The sequence below is a fragment of the Chrysochloris asiatica genome, unplaced genomic scaffold (genome assembly GCF_000296735.1).
Source record: "Chrysochloris asiatica unplaced genomic scaffold, ChrAsi1.0 scaffold00016, whole genome shotgun sequence".
Classification (NCBI taxonomy): Eukaryota; Metazoa; Chordata; class Mammalia; order Afrosoricida; family Chrysochloridae; genus Chrysochloris; species Chrysochloris asiatica.
This window is the reverse complement of record NW_006408534.1, coordinates 17,051,942-17,068,494: the sequence shown is the minus strand read 5'-3', so window position 1 is coordinate 17,068,494 and position 16,553 is coordinate 17,051,942. Positions and strand designations below refer to the sequence as shown.

The following is a 16,553-nucleotide window of genomic DNA, read 5'->3' as shown; positions in this document are numbered from 1 at the left end:
TTTTTCTTCTTCTTGCTTCTTCTAGTCCTTTACCAATTTTAAGAAACAGCTCTAGGTGCCCATTGGTGGTCTACTCAGCCACTGCCAGAAGGACCCATGGCACACATCTATTTAAGGGTTATGCCAACAGAGGTGGGGAAAAACACAGATGAGACAGCCCCAAAATGATGCTGTCTACTGAGTCTTTCCCTTTCATAAGAATATGGAGTTCAGGCAATTATTGGAATGCTACATTTCAGTTTATACTGAGTTAATGTTTTCTTTGCAGACTTGAAAAGCTAACCTGTATAGAAAAGAAATACCTGTCTGATGAGGAGAAAAAGACTACTGACCTAAGTCAGGCTGCTTTTGAAGAGCAGTTTCATTTCTTGACGCTCAACCAGGAGAATAAGAGGGATGAGAAGAAGGGTCTGGTGAGTCGTGGTCTGGGGGTGGGTGTAGGCCAGGGTCTGGGACAACAGAGTTTTCTGCAGCCACAAGACAGCAACACAGACTTCAAACTTTGAGCCCCTGCCCCCCCTTCCTCCCTCACTGAGGAGTTCCTGAGGTTGGAGGAGGCAGTAGCCAAAGAAGGGAAAAAAATCAGGAGGCAGAGGGAGCATTTCTTTTACTGGTGGGGGGGGGGGGGGGGAGGGGGGGTGGAGGAGCCTTGTGTGAAGGGACTCAGAAAGTAGTTGGACTGGACAGGCGACCTGCAGCCGGTGGAGCTGGTAGGGAAACTGCAGTCAGGGCAGGGCTTTTTCCTGAGGTTTTGTCTTTCTGCCATTTCTGCCCCCCCACACCACCATTTACTGCTTATGACATGCAAATAAGACCAAAATTTCATTTTCCTTAGTTCAGCAACAAAAGGTGAGTTTTTTTAAAAAAGGAATTTATACTTAAAAAAGTTTTGTTGTTAAGTGCTGTTGAGTCGGTTCTGACTCATTTGACCCTGTATAGGGTTTATGAGGAGCTGCTGGTGGCTTTGAACCACTGACTTTGTTAGCAGTCCATTGCTTATCCTACAGCATCTTAGGAGCAAAATAATAGTCCAGCTATTAAAAAGGTATTTTGTATGTAAGCAGAAATTTTCCGGGCACACGTTTTTTTCCCAGCATCTTCAGCTTACTGCGCAGGGTCTGAGTACATTTCTCCCCTACCCTGTGTCTTTCCAGGGCAGGGCATAGAGGAGCTATAGTGCCCCCACTTGGTAATCAATTGATGACCGGCCTTGAGCACAGTGGATGTTTGCATTGCTCCTTTTACCTACTAATTACACACACACACACACGCACACATACACACACACACACACAGGGTGAGGGACAATCCCTTCTCTACACTTGGAAACATTGTTAGACATTGTTGTGACCCACCCTACCGGATCCCAATGTTCTCTTCAGAGAGGAAAAGATTCTCCTTATGTAGCAATTGCAACCATGCTGCGTGAGCACAGAGCCCCACAGTCAGCTTTTCATGTGGCTGGCTGTCACATGTCAGCCTCACATTAGGGTGAGTTTACCACTATCACCACGTGCTACAAACACTGGTTAACGACTTAATCTCACACGTTTACTTCTTGTATTAGCACTGGGTGATCATCAGGCTAACGCAGTTTTTTGGGACCCTGGGTGATGGAACCTTTCATCTTCAGAACCTGACTTCCAAGATTTCTCTGGGAGACTAATCCCTGCCATCCTAAAATGGGAAGGGATCCTGGAGGAATTCTGCCCTGGGAGGTGCACATGGGCCAGCCTGGAGGGGTCATATGTTACTTCCTCTCACATTCCTCAAGGCCATTGTTAACTGTAGGGGCGGGCGTTGGAAAAGTAGTCCCTGTGCGCACCAGGGCGGGGAAGCATGCATTTGATGGACAGCTAGCTTTTGCTTCTGCACCATAAGAAGGTTATTAGTAGGTAGAAATGAAAGATAATGGAAGCCTTGTCTGAGAGTGGCTGACACCAGACAGAGTGTGAGATTGAGTTGGTTAGGAATCTGCTAGAAAGCTGGGTCTCAGCCCTGGAAGGAAGGCTAGTGTTGGATGGGGCTGGGGGTTGGCTGGGCCTGTTCCTATAAGCCCCTCACCCCTATACCATACTCAGCAACTGTCTTGTGTCAGTAGGTGTCAGGAGCCAGACAGCACAGACCCCGGTCCTGGGCAGCTAGGGAGAGGCATCATCAAGAGGGCGCGCAGCCGGTGGAAAGAAGAGTCCTGACGGCCCATGTCCTGGGGCAGCACCGGGCCTCACTGCAGGGTGGCCGTGAGGTGAGCTAGCTATGAGGAAGGTTCGCATAATAAAGTGTCCTTGAACTTCAATGTGCTGTGTGAGACAACAGTTGTTAAGTATAGCAAACATGTCCCTGCTCCAGAAGCTGAGAGAGATTGTAGGAAACATCCCCAAAGTAATAGTACTGTTTATTCTTGAACTCCTGTTGTGAACCAAGAACTATGTGAGGTATTTTACATTAATTTAAACATTTTAACACAAGATAGTATTATTATCCCCCAGTGCAGGAAACTCAGGGAAGTCCAGTGAGTGACCCAAGGTCAAGCCCAAGGATTCATTCCACCAGGCACCACATAGACTTGGTACTGTTACTACACTATTAAGAATTTGGGTCTCCTTAGGAGGTGCTGTTCTCCCTGTCTCCTAAGACATCCGATCCTGAAGAGCACCGAGGGCTTGCTAGGGCCATCTCACCAGAGGGGAGGGAGGTAGCCGGCTTGGAGCACAAGTGCTCAGTTTTCCACTTGATTCTAACCTGGTCATCTAAGGGTGCACCCCCTTTCCCCACACCCTTCAGGTCCAAGGGAGTGATCGGTTGTTAGGGGTTCTGACATTAGACTGCAGAACCGAAGCTGTCTGACTCAGATCCAGCAGACTCTGAGACTACAGTTTAGGTTGTCCTAAATCTGACCAAAGAACCCTTTAGTATCTGTTGCTGTTCAGTGCTGTTGAGTCTTTTCTATACAGGGTTTCCAAGGAGCACCTAGTGGGTTTGAACTGTCAACCTTTCAGTTAGCAGTCCAGTGTTTACCCTAGAGTGCCGCATCAGCCATAGTATTTCCTAGTAAGAATTAAAGTCCTCACAGTTCTGTGAAAAAGATTTTTGTCATGCTGGTGTGGCACTATGGGTTAATGTGCTGGGCTGCAAAGCTGGTTCGAACCACAAGGTTGGTGGTTCAAGCTCACCAGCTGCTCCTCGGAAACCCTATACAGGGTTGCTACGGGTCGTATCTGACTCGATGGCACTCAACAACATAGTCATAAGTAACTCCAGAACTGCCTAATCCACCAGTGACAGGTTCCTAACTCAGCCAGGTGAGCATGCTTTGAAAGTCAGCCAATCTGAAGCTAACCCACTGTACCACTAGCCACACCTGCTTCTACAGGCAACACCAAACCAAGCTCCACAAACCCTATCCCTACATGTGAACAGAAGTTTGCTTTGTTCAAGGCCAGACTTTCCTTTTATTAATATACTCAGTATTTGGATTTTAGATATTCAGTGATACTGCCTCCTTTGGTGCTGGATGGGGTTCTTTTTTGTCTGTTTTTACAAATCAGTGCCCAGGATCAATGCTTGAGACGAGTAAGTGAGGGATTTAAAAAACTTTTTTTGGTTATCTATTGAACTGTAATTTCTAGTTCGTCTTTGTCCCATGATGATGTTTATACAGGAACTATGGTTGAGGCCTGGAGTCCTGGTGGCACTGTAGGATAAGCACTGGACTGCTAACTATATGGTTGGCAATTCAAACCCACCAGCCACTCCTCGGAAACCTTATGCAGGGTCACTATGAGTCAGAACGGACTCTACAGCATTTAACAACCATGTGGTGGAGGTCGAGCCCTCGGGACATTGAATCTTCCCTGAACCTTCTGCTCTGAGACAGATGGCCAGCTCCTTCCGTGCAGTCTGAGGGGTTCCTTCAAAAGGAGAACTCTTCCTCAGCCTGATTTACTCATCACTGGGACCTAATGGATAAGACTTTATTTTTACCACTATTCAAAAACAACTGAACATTTCAAGATTCAGAGGTTGACCAAGAAGCTCTGACAGGTGTTGGGGCAAGGGGACAGGTGAAAGGTCTGGTGCATTTGGAGCAGAAGACGTTATGGACCTGTTGAGTGTGCATTTTCTTTACTGGGACTTCATTTTTCTTGGAACAAATATCAACACTCATGGAAGCATCAGTCAAGAAATCTGCCACACAAGACCTTTTTAAAGTGTTGAAGAGCAAAGATGTCAGCTTGAGGACTAAGTGCACCTGACCCAAGCCATGGTGTTTTCAATAACCTCATATGCATACGAAAGCTGAACAGTGAATAAGGAAGACCGTAGAAGAATTGATGCTTTTGAGTTATGGTGTTGAAGGAGAATATTGAAAGTGCCATGGACTACCAAAAAAACCAATAGATCCATTTTGGAAGAAGTGCAGCCAGAGTGTTCCTTGGAGGCCAAGATGGCCAAACTTTGTCTCTCATACTTTGGACATATTGTCAGGCGGCACCAGTCACTGGAGAAGGATATCATGTTTGGTAAGGTGGAGGGTCAGAGAAAAAGAGGAAAACCCCCAACGAGATGGATTGGCCAAGTGGCAGCATCAATGGACTCAAGCATGGTAACGTAGTAAGGTTGGCCTAGGATCGGGCAGTGTTTCATTCTGCTGTGCATAAGGTCGCTATGGGTTGGTACCTACACAATGGCATCTAACAACAACCCCAAGGGTCCTACTCAACCAGGAGCACTGAAGTGCTCAGAAGGGTGAGTGTAGCTCCCCTGGAGATGGGGATCAGCCACTGCTGCCAAACTTACAGAGAAGTCTCCTGACCAAGCCTTAGGTTTCCCCAGAGATTAGCTTTCTTGGAGATTAGCTTTCTTATCAGCAACCTCTGGAGTGAATCCTTTAAGAGCTTTTCACATCAAAGTAAATCAGTCATGCTTTTGAGGGTTACATTCATAAATTTATATTTTAATTCTTTTTATGTACATATTGGCAATGACAAAGCTTAAAGATGCATGTCCTATGAAATATGCAAAACAAAGATTTGACATAAATAATTTATACTTCAGAAAATTAAAATTGAAAAATATTTTCCACATCATTAGAGTTCACAGTATTTAAAGCAAATCGAGCTTTCTCCCTTAGATTTCAAACTATATTGTCTCAGCAGAGAATGATAAACTCTAATCGGGAATAAAATGATCGTGTTTCTGTGTTTAATTCAGTGCAGAAAAGACACTATTTCGGTATCAGGCTGCTCAAGCGCTGAGGCCTTGGCATTTCGTCCCAATACATCACCTCCTGAGTGGCCGTGACCAGTAGAGATCACACGGCATGGACTGGCTACAGCGTGGTCCAACGCACTCCACCATGCACACATTCAACCAAGTGGTAACATCGCTGCTCTGATGCCTCATTTCCACATAATACTTTTTATAGCCCTGAAAATGGAAACCTTGGCATCTAAACACAGCTGAACATGTTAACACTAATACAAGGCACTGTGCTGTGGGTTTGGTTTATTTATAGGAAAGATCATGTTTGCATAGATTGCTAGTGATTTAGTGCGCAATAAAATCCAGGGTCTCCGCATGCGTGGCTTTGGGAAGGATGAAGCCCATGATGCTCCTTCGACCCTGGGCAAGCACAATCCGTTCCTCTCCAGCCCCAGCCTTTCGGGAAAATATCCTTGTTCCTTCCCATGTCCCTACAGATTTTTTTGCTCAAAAAGTTGCAGATCAAAGCGGACCCAGACCTCTCCGGTAGGGACCTCATGCAGCAGGAGTCGGCGGGTTGTAGGGCCTTTGCTTTCCTGTTCTGTTTGAATTTTTGCTACTGGAACTTCTGTACGACCCAGGAAATCTGGTGAATAAACATCACATGTAAGTCAGTGTTTGTTTTTTTAAATATAATTGTTAAAAATAACTACCACAGGAGAAGTGTCAAACGAAGATTTATAAACATTCAACCTTCCACAAGTACTTCTTCGGGTTTTGGGTTGCTTAATATTGTGGATGGACACATCTAGAATGACAACAGATTTACATAGAAAAACTGCATATTTGGAATTCAAATCCCTCTGGTTTGATGGATTCAGTATGAGCCAGAACAGTGTTTACATTCCACATGTAGTTTGTTGTTGGGGTTAGAGGCCTGAGCCACGCCTGAGCAGCTGTCCTCAGTGGGCCCCCACCTCCACATGGAAGTACACCCCACCTTCCGCCCAAGTGAGTCACTTAGTTCCATATTGCCAGTAGAAATAGGCAGGACATTCTGGATCTACAGACTGAGTTCTTGAGTACTGGGGAGTCCTTTTTATACTTTACCATCTGGAGAAAACTGGTCTCTGTCAAACATGGTAAGACACAGCACATCTTGGTAAAGATCCTTAATAAAGAACTGGCAGTTAAAATTCCACTTGGGATTCAGTGTATCCTGCAGGGTTCTGGTGGTGTAGCTCTGGGAGCCCATGCTGACTTCACAGTATGGATTGCTCTTTCCTAAACAGAAATAAACCAAAGATATATGTGGCATGTGTAGGTAAAACAAGTCACACATAGGACTGTCCTGGGTCCAAACTGATACATCACTACACACCATGGAAGCAGGAACCCTAAGGGGCCACCCGCCCTGCATCTATTACCATTGTCCCTGTCATCTCCACTCAGAAGCACTAAGGAGGGCAGGTGCTGGGACTCACCAGGGAAACAGTGACAATAACACTGATCCAATAACTGAGCATATCATCACTTTAGTGGCACTGGGAACACTCTGGCTTTTAAAAAGTTCAGAAGAGCTACCAGCAAAGAGCAGGGCAGTTACTGTGTTGGTTGAATGAAAGAGGCATTTACCATTTGGTTTACAGGCTTTTAATTCTGTGGCTTCAATGACATGCACCATCAGACGCCCGATGCCAGAAGTCTTTTGAGAACGGGCTACAAAAGAGGAAGACGAGTCATGTTACCTTCTTCTCTGGGACAGAAGCTAGCAGAGTGATGGTGCTGAGTTGCAGACAGTCCTAACCAACAGCAACAGTGCCGCCCAGCCTCAGCAGCCACCGCAGCCTGCAGCTCTGCCAGGAGCAGCTGCCTAGCTCCCTCCACCTGCTGACATCCTATTCATCCTCCAAAGTCCAGGTCTGAGCATCCGCTCTCCTTGGCTAAGAGCACCCCATGCCTGTGACTCTGAAGTTCGGGGTGACGTCTGTCTCCTCTGCCAGAGAGGAAGCCCTTGGAAGGCACAGGCAGGCTTTTTCTTTCTCTCTCAATTGCTCAGCAAATACTACTACTAATAAAATAGTAGTACATGACATTTGTTCAGTACTTACCAGCAGCTAACATGGATTAAGCACTTACTTTGTGTTAGGCATGCACTAAGACCTTTACAGCAACGCTATCGTTTTTCCTGCACAGTTACCCTCTAAGGTAGATCTTGATAAGAGGTGGTGGTGGTTAGCTGTGGGGGAGTCGAGTCTGATTCATGGTGCCCTAATGTGTGCAGAGTAGCACTGCGCCCCAGGGGATGTCAAGGCTGTGGCCCTTAGGAAACAGCTCTCCAGGCCTGGCTTCTGAGGGACCTCTGGTGGCTTCACACTGTCAACCTCTCAGCTGGTAGTTGAGAGAAAACTGAGGCTTAGGTAGGACTATAATGTATTCAAGTCACAGAATGTCTACATGCCAGGGTCAGAATTCAAGCAACCTGTCTGTCTGACACCAAAGTCTATTTTCTTAGCCATTCACTTAATTACAATCATATGCGAACACTTCCGTTCATAAAGCAATTTCTCTTAAGACCCTATTCCATGTAAGGAGGTACTCGAGACTCTTTTAATATTGACACAAATTAGTAAATTCAGTGATCTTGGTAAACGTGAACCCTCAAGGGGATTAAAAACCAATAAAAAGGTGTCTTGATGAGCTGCTTAATTTTCACAATTTAGCTCAAGTATATTACCTTCTCTGAGAGGTAAATCCTCCCGCCACTTGCACCCACCCTCCACCACGGAACTTGCCCTCAGTTGCCCTTGATGGCAGGGCTGGGCCGCTTTAGCCCAACCACAGGGCCTGACACAAAGCAAGCAATTAAAGTTTAGAGAATGGAATTAATGGAGAATGAGTAACAAAATATACAGATACTGATACTAATGTCCACGAGGGGGCTTCCAACAGTTTGTGGAAAAGTGGAATTGAAAGAGAATGGAATTTTTCCATGAACTTTTTGGAGCCCCTTCATACATAAAACTTTGATTTACATCTTGACCAATTCAGAGATCATAACATGCTTTATGGAATGATTCAATCATTGATTTTTTAATAGTGTCTAAAGCACTATTAAAATAAGATTCAATTAGCAGAAGCTGATTTGCACATACCTTTTCAGAAGTTTATAACAAAACAAGGGAAACCTAAATAAAAAAAATACAAAGATAAAAAGAAAAAAAAAAAAAAAGCCAGACACACTGGAAGAGGAGAGGAGAGAGGATTCCCTGAGGCTTTACACCTAGAACCTGGTCTAACCTGTGAGTCCCTTCAGCAAAACAGCAGCGTGGCACACAGAAAGAAGAGCATGACTTGTAAGATTGGTCCTCTACTGTATGAGGCCAAAGGTCAACAATTACTCAAAAGCAAAGAGGAGACAATAAGGGGGCAGGGAAACTAGAGTACTGGAAATGGAACTGACAGAACACAAAAAGGTGGACATGTTGTTATAAATATAATGGGATGTCGTTGAACAATTTTGTTTGGAAATTGTCCAATGGGAACCTAACCTGTTCTATAAACTTTCATCAAAAACTCAATAAAATTAAAAACAAAACAAAACATATAAAGAGTTTTCAACCACAGCAGCCAGGAGTAAGTGTGAAGACTGGACAGGAAAGAAAGCCCACATGAAGACTGGGACTGGGTGGGATTTGGAAGGTGGAGGCAAGGGGCTGGCTCGGTTGGGTGAAGAGGTTAGCAGGCAGGCCAGCAGGCAGGCAGAGAATTGGGTCTAGCATTCATGGGGACATTTGTAGGAACTGTGACAGTTCTGCTCAGAGGGCCACATGGAATGGGTCCTTTATTGTTGAGGCACTGAGCAAGTAGATGGTGTGTCCCATGAACAGAGAGGACAAGATGAATAGATAGAGCCCATGAGTGTAAGGTACACACTGGGTCCTGTGGGGGATCCAGGGCTGTCTCCAGGGAACCTGTGATTGAGTAACAACAAAGGAACAAAGGCCAGAGCACGTTTGTAAACCCCAGAACAGCGAGGGCTCCAGGTGGAAGTTGTGGCTGGCTAGGGCTTCAGGGAAGGCATCATAGGGGGAGGCAGTGTATAACTTGGACTATGAGAATGGAGAGAATCTTAATGTAGGGTAGAACATTTCAAAATTCTTCTGAAAATAATTCATAAATGTTTGCAACAGTATATCAACATAGAATTGTTAGAAATTCAAGCCAGATTTAGAAGAGATGTGGAATGAGGGATATCACTGCTGATGTCAAATGGATCTTAGCTTAAACCAGAAAACATCAGAAAGATGTTTTCCTGTGTTTCATTGATTATGGATAATATTGCAAAGAATGGGTATTCTGGAAAACTTAATTGTGTTCAGGTACACCAAGAGACACTCATTGGATACTGCATGGTTTAAAATCAGGAAAGGTGTCTATCAGGGTTGTATCCTTTTACCATACTTATTCAATCTGTATGCTGAACAAATAATCTTAGAAACTCAAAGAATAACTTGACATCCGAATTAAAGGAAGACTCATTAATAACCTACAATATGCATATGATACATCCTTATCTGCTGAAAGCAAAGAGGACTTAAAGTACTTACTGATGAAGACCAAAGATTACAGTCTTCACTATCGGTTATACTTCAACATAAAGAAAACAAAAAATCCTTATAACTGGGGCAGTAAGTAAGTCATCATGATAACTGGAGAAAAGATTGATGTTATCAAGGATTTAATTTTACTTGGATCCATATTCAATGTTCATGGAAGCAGCAGTCAATAAATCAAATGGCACATTGCAACGGGCAACTCTGCTTCAAAAGACCACTTTAAAGAGTTAAAAAATAAAGATGTCACTTTGAAGACTAAAGTGCGTCCCACCTAAGACATGCTATTTTCAATGGCCTCATAGGATTATGAGAGCTGGGAAGTACATAAGGACTGATGCATTTGAATTATGGTGCTGGCAAAGAATACTGAATATACCATGCACTGTCAGAAGTATAAATGAATAGTTGGAGGAAAAACAGTCAGAATGCTCGTTAGATGCGAGGATGACAAGGCTTCACCTCATGTACTTTGGGCATGTTATCAGGAGGGCCAGTCTCTGGAGAAAGACATCATGCTTGGTAGAGGGGTCAGTGGAAAAGCAGAAGACCTTTACTGAGATGGACTGCAACAATGGCTGCAATAATGGGCTCAAGCCTGGGAAAGACTGTGAGGATGGTGCAGGCCTGGCCTGTGTATGGATCTGTGTGCAGAGGGTGGTTATGAGTCAGAATTGACTCAATGATACCTTGCAACAACAGAGCATTTCAGGTGGAAGGGCAGCCTGAAGGTATACCTGGGAAACAATGAGGGAATGGGGCTGGGTAATGAGGGTACTGTGGATGGATCCTGAGTCCTGGGGCAGGAAATCTGTCCTAAAATTAGGAGACGAGCGGGAAGATATTTAAGCAGGGAGAGGTATACGAGAGTGGCCTTGTAAGAAGAGGCTGGTTGGTGGAAGGAGAGATGTTGGGTGAGGGAAGTTTCATTCAGGAACCTCTTCCTTACTATAGTCTGGGCAGGAGGTGGGAGGGTCTAAACTAGGCTTTGCCGGGGAAAAGTCTAGGGAGCCAGCAACTGTGAAGGCTAATGATGGAAGAGGACTGTAGGCAACTGGGACACTGGCTCCATAAAGGGCGAGGGAGGGGCCCAAAGCTTGTGCTCTGTGTGGCCAAGGGCAAGCTGCCATCCATGGAGCTACTCAGGATGAAGAGCTGGTTCTGGAGAATGCTGATTCAAGATGGTAGCAGGCTCCCAGGGGAGAGGCTGCTTAGGTATGCTTGGAGAGTTGCTGGCTCAAGTGTTCGGAGACAACAGCCCAGATGAGACCACTGAAACTGGGCTGAGATGAGGTCCCCAAGAGAGAGAGTTGACAGAGCAAAGTGGGAGAGAGAGTTTAGGCAAGGACAGAGCTTCTGGGGAACATCGGTAGAAAGAAGGACTAGGAGGGGAGATGAAGAAAGAATGATTCCGGTACCAAGTGGACCCTTAGCAGTATCTTGGGACCTGGGGGGAAGAAGGGGACTCGATTACCTGCCATCAGGTACAGGGGGCTTCAGGAGGATGGTAACTCAGTCAAGAGCACTGATCACGTCACTCTAGTGTCACTTGAAAGAGCCATTTCCATCAAGGAATGGGGGCAGCAAGGGGATGGAAAGGCTAGTGAGTCAAGGAAGAGGGCAGGTAAAGTCCAGAAGAGAGGCCGAAGGAGACAGCAGGTAGGGATAGGGTCAAGGATGATTGCTGTGGGAGAGGAAGAGCAGGGGGTGTTTCTCAAATGAGGGAAAAGCGTCCACAGAAGTGAAGTTTCATGGAGCAAAATAGACCAAGCAGAGGTGAGCTGCGTTGTGGACAGAGAGAACACCTCTTCAGGAAACAGGAATGAAGAACTATGGTGAGGGAGGAGGGATGGAGATTTGATAGAAAGAAGGGAGACTGCAGTGCTCATGCTGGCTGACACTGAGGGTGGTGAGACTCACAGGAGGTGGGATGGGCAGCAGGAGAAGGAACTAAGCTCCGCAATGGACCCTGCAGCAAATGTCTCTCAGGCCCAGCCCACATTTGCCAGAGGAGAGTTGAGGGCAGCAGGACCTACCCCACCCCAGGGTTACAGGGGTGAGGTGGAAGGCTGGTGCTAACTCATGAGGGCTTGGGTACCTTGATAGGCCTTCTCACGTTTCCTCTTTTCCGTGTCAATGTACTGCTCCGAGGCCGCTTTGATCTTCTGGACCCAGGCCGTCCTGCAAAAGAAGAAAGCGCAGCCATTGGGTGGCATTCACCGGAACCTCATGGGTTCCAACAAGTGCTCCAGAGCTCTGCATGAGGGTTTGTCCCTTTTGCCAAGCTCAGCTTTAACAAGTATACTTTACAAACATCAACCTAATATGCATTCCACTGGGAAACTTGTTAGCTAATTGAGGATTGAGCTGAGACTGTCTAAGGAAGTTTCTTGACTGCTTACAAAACACCAGACGCCTGCAAGTTGCTGGGGACACAGAGACAGAGATGTGGTCAGCCTCATAGTGATCATTAAGCACAAGTGAGTCCAGTACCCAGCAAGGAGGAGCGGCAGCAGCTCTATTAGCATGCTGGCACTGAGGAGGCAGGGCTGGCCAGGCAGTGAGGATGGAGGCCTTCCACAAGGGTGTAGAGGGCACCCACTTTGGGGGAAGCACAGGTCTGTGCACACTGATGCTGGAGTGGCATGAAGGGCCCTCAGAAACCAAGGCCAGTGGGCACCCCCTGAGGAATTGTTAGCAGGGGAGTGAGGTAACCGCCTTAGTGGCCTGCCCTTTAGGAAGATGGAGAGGGAGTGGCCTGAGGAGAGACTGAAGAAGGAAGCACATTAGGAGGCTTGATCCAGGGCATCTAAGCCAGGGTTTTAGCAGTGGGGATGGAGTATGGTGACTTGCTAAGAGACACTAAGGATATAGAATTAATAGGATGTGAGGATAGATCAGAGAGAAGATGTCCAAGAGTTCTCTTAGATTTCAAGGCAAGCCACACATGGTCAAGACTGACCTCTCATTAATGTTGTCTGTTCGGAGGGTGTAGACCCGATCAATGTGAGAAATGTGGAAGACAGGCTCATCGCTGGAAGGGTCTGTGGGCAGTTTCACCAAGACTTCATTCAGGAAAATGGGCTGAAAGAATCAGGGCCAAAACACAGGCTGTGAGATGGGTCAGAACCCTCCACCCACCTGCGTCCAGAGCCAGAGCTCTCTGGTGCTGAAAACCCTCAGTGAGAAGTCAGGAGGGGCCTATTGCCTAAGATCTTCTTCCCAGGAAAAAATAAACTGCCTTTATTTTGTAAAAGTCAATTATCTAGATGGACTAGGTGCTACTAAACTGAGTCCACACTGTGGCTGTGGCCAGTGGGTCTACTCGCTGGACACCGAATCTTGACACTTGGCTTCAGGCTTGGTTTTCCAGAGAGATCTGGTAAGGAATGTGGACAGATCAGGGCCAAGTGCAGGTTTGTGATTCTGCGTCTCTAGAATGTACCTTTTACAGTGGGATTTAAAACACCCCCCTCAGACATGTGTGCATACATGACTCAGTGACAGAGAGGGAGCCGGAATCCAATCCTATGGCCAGCAGGGGCAACGATGGGTTTCTGCCCAAGCTACGGTGGGTGGTGGGAAGCCAAACTCATCTGGAAGCAGGTGAAGACTCCCAAGAGGACAGGAAAAGCTCTGGGGAAAGGAAGTCCTTAAAGGAAAGGTACAATCTTGTTTTGTCCCTGATGCTATTGCAGGGAAGGCAATACTCACCGTCTTATACATTTTGAATTGAGCATTGGACTTAGAGCTGAAAAGTTTCTCAGAGCCTGAGGAAACAGCAAACTGCTTGACCATGTAGGTGAGAAGCAAGAAGTCATTGAAGAGGAATCCATGCAGTTCCTTATTGCTCTTGGTCTTGTATAACTTCCCACTGTGCAAAAGCTTCCGTGGCCCCAGGCAGTTGGTGAGGGAGTTGAAAATAAGTTGCTTAAAGAGAAAGAAACTCATTTTTTTAAGTCCTGGAAATTAAAACCTCAGTAGGAAGCATGCCAGACCCCTGTGAGAGGCCAGTGCCCTGGACCTGATGTGAACCATAAATATTCTAGTTGGGAATGTGGCTGTAAGCCTGTGTGTGGAATCATTCAACTTTATAAAAAAGGTCCTCACATTTCTTTCTCTTAAGATTTCAAGGGGACCCAGTTGAAAATGGTGGTTTAGATCCACAGAATACAAATTCTACCAGCTGAATTCAAAGAACTCTAAACAAAAACAGCAAATCTCTCTTTACAAGAATGGAAAATGATGCCCCAAGAAGGAATGTCTTTGTCAGACAGGATGGTTAAGTCCACACAGCTAAGCTGAGATGCAGACATGTCCACACTAGGGGAAGGTCCGGCCTGGCTCCCACCCAGAACCTGCCCTGGAGAAAGCCAGCCTGTACCATGGCCTCACCTCAGCCAGGCCTTCACACTGAACATGCGCTTGGATCCATTCCAGTCGATCTGAATTTTCTTTCTCCCGAACTCCCTCATTCACTTGAGAGCAGAGCTCCTCTGCTTGCTCAAGGGCCAGCTTTAGGGAGGAGTGGTCTACGTGACACTCGGGCGTATTCTCTAGAATCTGGAAAAGAGTAGCTCTGCATCACGTGGGGCATATTGCTCCTTTCATCCAACAAACCACTCAACCATCTGTCCATCCAGAATCCCAGAGCGTAGGATGTGGCACAGTGGTTAAAGTATTCAGTTACTAACTGAAAGGTCAGTAGTTTGAACCCACCAACCACTCCATGGAAGAAAAGACCTGGCAATCTGCTTCTGTAAAGACCATTGTCTACGAAACCCTGTGGAGCAGTTCTATTCTGTCACAGGGGTCATGATGAGTCAGAATAGACTCAATGGCACACAACAGCAACATGCTATGCGAGGCCCTGGAAATACAATGACACACAAGATAACAGTTTCTGCCCTTGAGAAACTCACAGAGTTCCTGGGGAGACAGGTAGAGGTTACAGTTACAACGGGGTACAGCAAGTGCTAATGGGGACCAAATGCCCTGAAATGTGTGGTCTCCATTTGTTCTCCAGCTGCTCCTCGGAAACCCTATACAGGGTCGCTATGGGTCAGAACCGACTTGACAGCACTTCACAACAACAACAATTTGTTCTCCAAGTGGGTAATGAGTCTTAGTGTTTTCCCAGTAACTGAAGCAGAGCACTCTCCATTGTAAACTGGCTGCCATTTTGATAAGTGTGTTAACTTAGTTTAGAAACTTTTTTGGGGATCACTGATCTTTTGAACCATCTGTTGGAACCAATGAATCTTTTGTCTCAGAACAAGCACAATCAAATTACATCGTCAGTACGCAAGAAAGAAAATGCATTCAGCTCCTTTTGAACTGATTTCAAACTGCTCATGCTACAGATGAGTCCTGGTGTGGCACTATAGGATAAAACCATTGGACTCCAAAGTCAGTTTGAACTGCAAGGTCGATGGTTCAAACTCACCAGCTGCTCCTTGGAAACCCTATATAGGGCAGCTATGCATTGGAACCGATTGGGCAGTACTTAACAACAACAATGCTGCAAAATGTTAAAATATAGAAGCTGGAATACAGCTTTGTTGGGTTGCTCCAGAAATTAGCGGCTCTATCAATAGACTATTCCAGCTCAGACAATTTACTCTCGCTAGTAGTTGTTTTTAAGTGCTGTCTGTCGATTCCTACTCGTAGCAATCCTGAATAGGGTTTCAGAGGAGCGGCTGGTGGGTCTGAATCGCTGACCTTGTGGTTAGCAGTCCAGTGTTGATCTGACAGCACACCAGGACTTCAAAAGGCCCTTCACTCGCAATATCAAAATGCACACAACTTCTGAAAGCTCAAGTTTCTTTTTAACATTCATTCGGTGGCAAAACTTGACCTAAACTTTATTCTATGCACTAATATATCCCAGTATAGAAATATTGATCTTTGATTGTAAGTGCTGTTCCATTCTCCATTGTGTAATATATGAAGTGCTATATAATATATGAAGGAGCTCGGGTAGCATAGTGGTTACGAATCGGGCTGTGAACCGCAAGGTCAGCAGTTCGAAACTACCATTGGTTCCACGGGAGAAAGATGAGGCGTTCTTCTCCCGTAAAGATTTACAGCCTCGGAAACCCTGTGCAGGGTCGCTATGAGTTGGAACCGACTCCACGGCACTTAACAACAACAACAACATATAATATATGAAGGAACTCTGGTAGCGTAGTCTTTGCAAATTTGGCTGAGAACCGCAAGGTCAGCAGTTCGAACCTACCAGCAGTTCCGCCAGAGAAAGATGAGGCTTTCTGCTCCCGTAAAGATTTAAAGCCTCGGAAACCCTATATAGGGTTGCTATGAGTTGGAACTGAGTCCATAGCTCGTAACCACCACCACCACCATATAATATATGAGGGGGCTATGGAATGTTTTAAACTTTTTGAAGTTTTTAAAGCCCCTTTATATAGTATTTGGATTATATTTTGAAATCTCAAACACACCTGGCCCAAAAGTTTCAGATGAGGGGCTGTGGACCTGTATTAAGTTAGTTTGCTATTGTTGTTGTTAAGTGCCATCAAGTTGATTTGACTCATAGCAACCCTGTAAAGGGATTCTGAGGAGTGGCTACTGGGTTTGAACTGCCAACCTTGCAGCTCTAATTGACCTTGTGGGTCAGTACATTATCCTGCAGCATCATGTTAGGACAGTTTGGTGTAAGCATCTATAAATGAGGCCTAGATTGAGTTCATACAGCATACAGATCAAAGATTA

At 45.7% G+C, this 16,553-nt stretch overlaps 2 protein-coding genes across 2 annotated transcripts in view; one reads left to right on the top strand and one right to left on the bottom strand.

Moving 5' to 3' along the window:
* FAM228A (family with sequence similarity 228, member A) overlaps positions 1-2,809 on the top strand; it is a 32,452-nt gene extending 29,643 nt beyond the window's left edge. Inside the window, exons 8-10 of the mRNA XM_006835300.1 lie at positions 269-431; positions 2,102-2,245; positions 2,609-2,809. Of these exons, the coding sequence (XP_006835363.1) occupies positions 269-431; positions 2,102-2,245; positions 2,609-2,809 (508 nt within the window). The remainder of the gene's footprint in view (positions 1-268; positions 432-2,101; positions 2,246-2,608) is intronic.
* Positions 2,810-4,939: 2,130 nt separating this feature from the next.
* The window catches only part of ITSN2 (intersectin 2), a 171,018-nt gene continuing 159,404 nt past the window's right edge, over positions 4,940-16,553 (bottom strand). The window contains exons 33-39 of the mRNA XM_006835299.1: positions 14,217-14,384; positions 13,536-13,751; positions 12,784-12,905; positions 11,920-12,002; positions 6,841-6,924; positions 6,316-6,489; positions 4,940-5,851 (exon numbers count right to left, since the gene is read on the bottom strand). Coding sequence (XP_006835362.1) covers positions 5,697-5,851; positions 6,316-6,489; positions 6,841-6,924; positions 11,920-12,002; positions 12,784-12,905; positions 13,536-13,751; positions 14,217-14,384 — 1,002 coding nt within the window. The 3' untranslated portion in view covers positions 4,940-5,696. The remainder of the gene's footprint in view (positions 5,852-6,315; positions 6,490-6,840; positions 6,925-11,919; positions 12,003-12,783; positions 12,906-13,535; positions 13,752-14,216; positions 14,385-16,553) is intronic.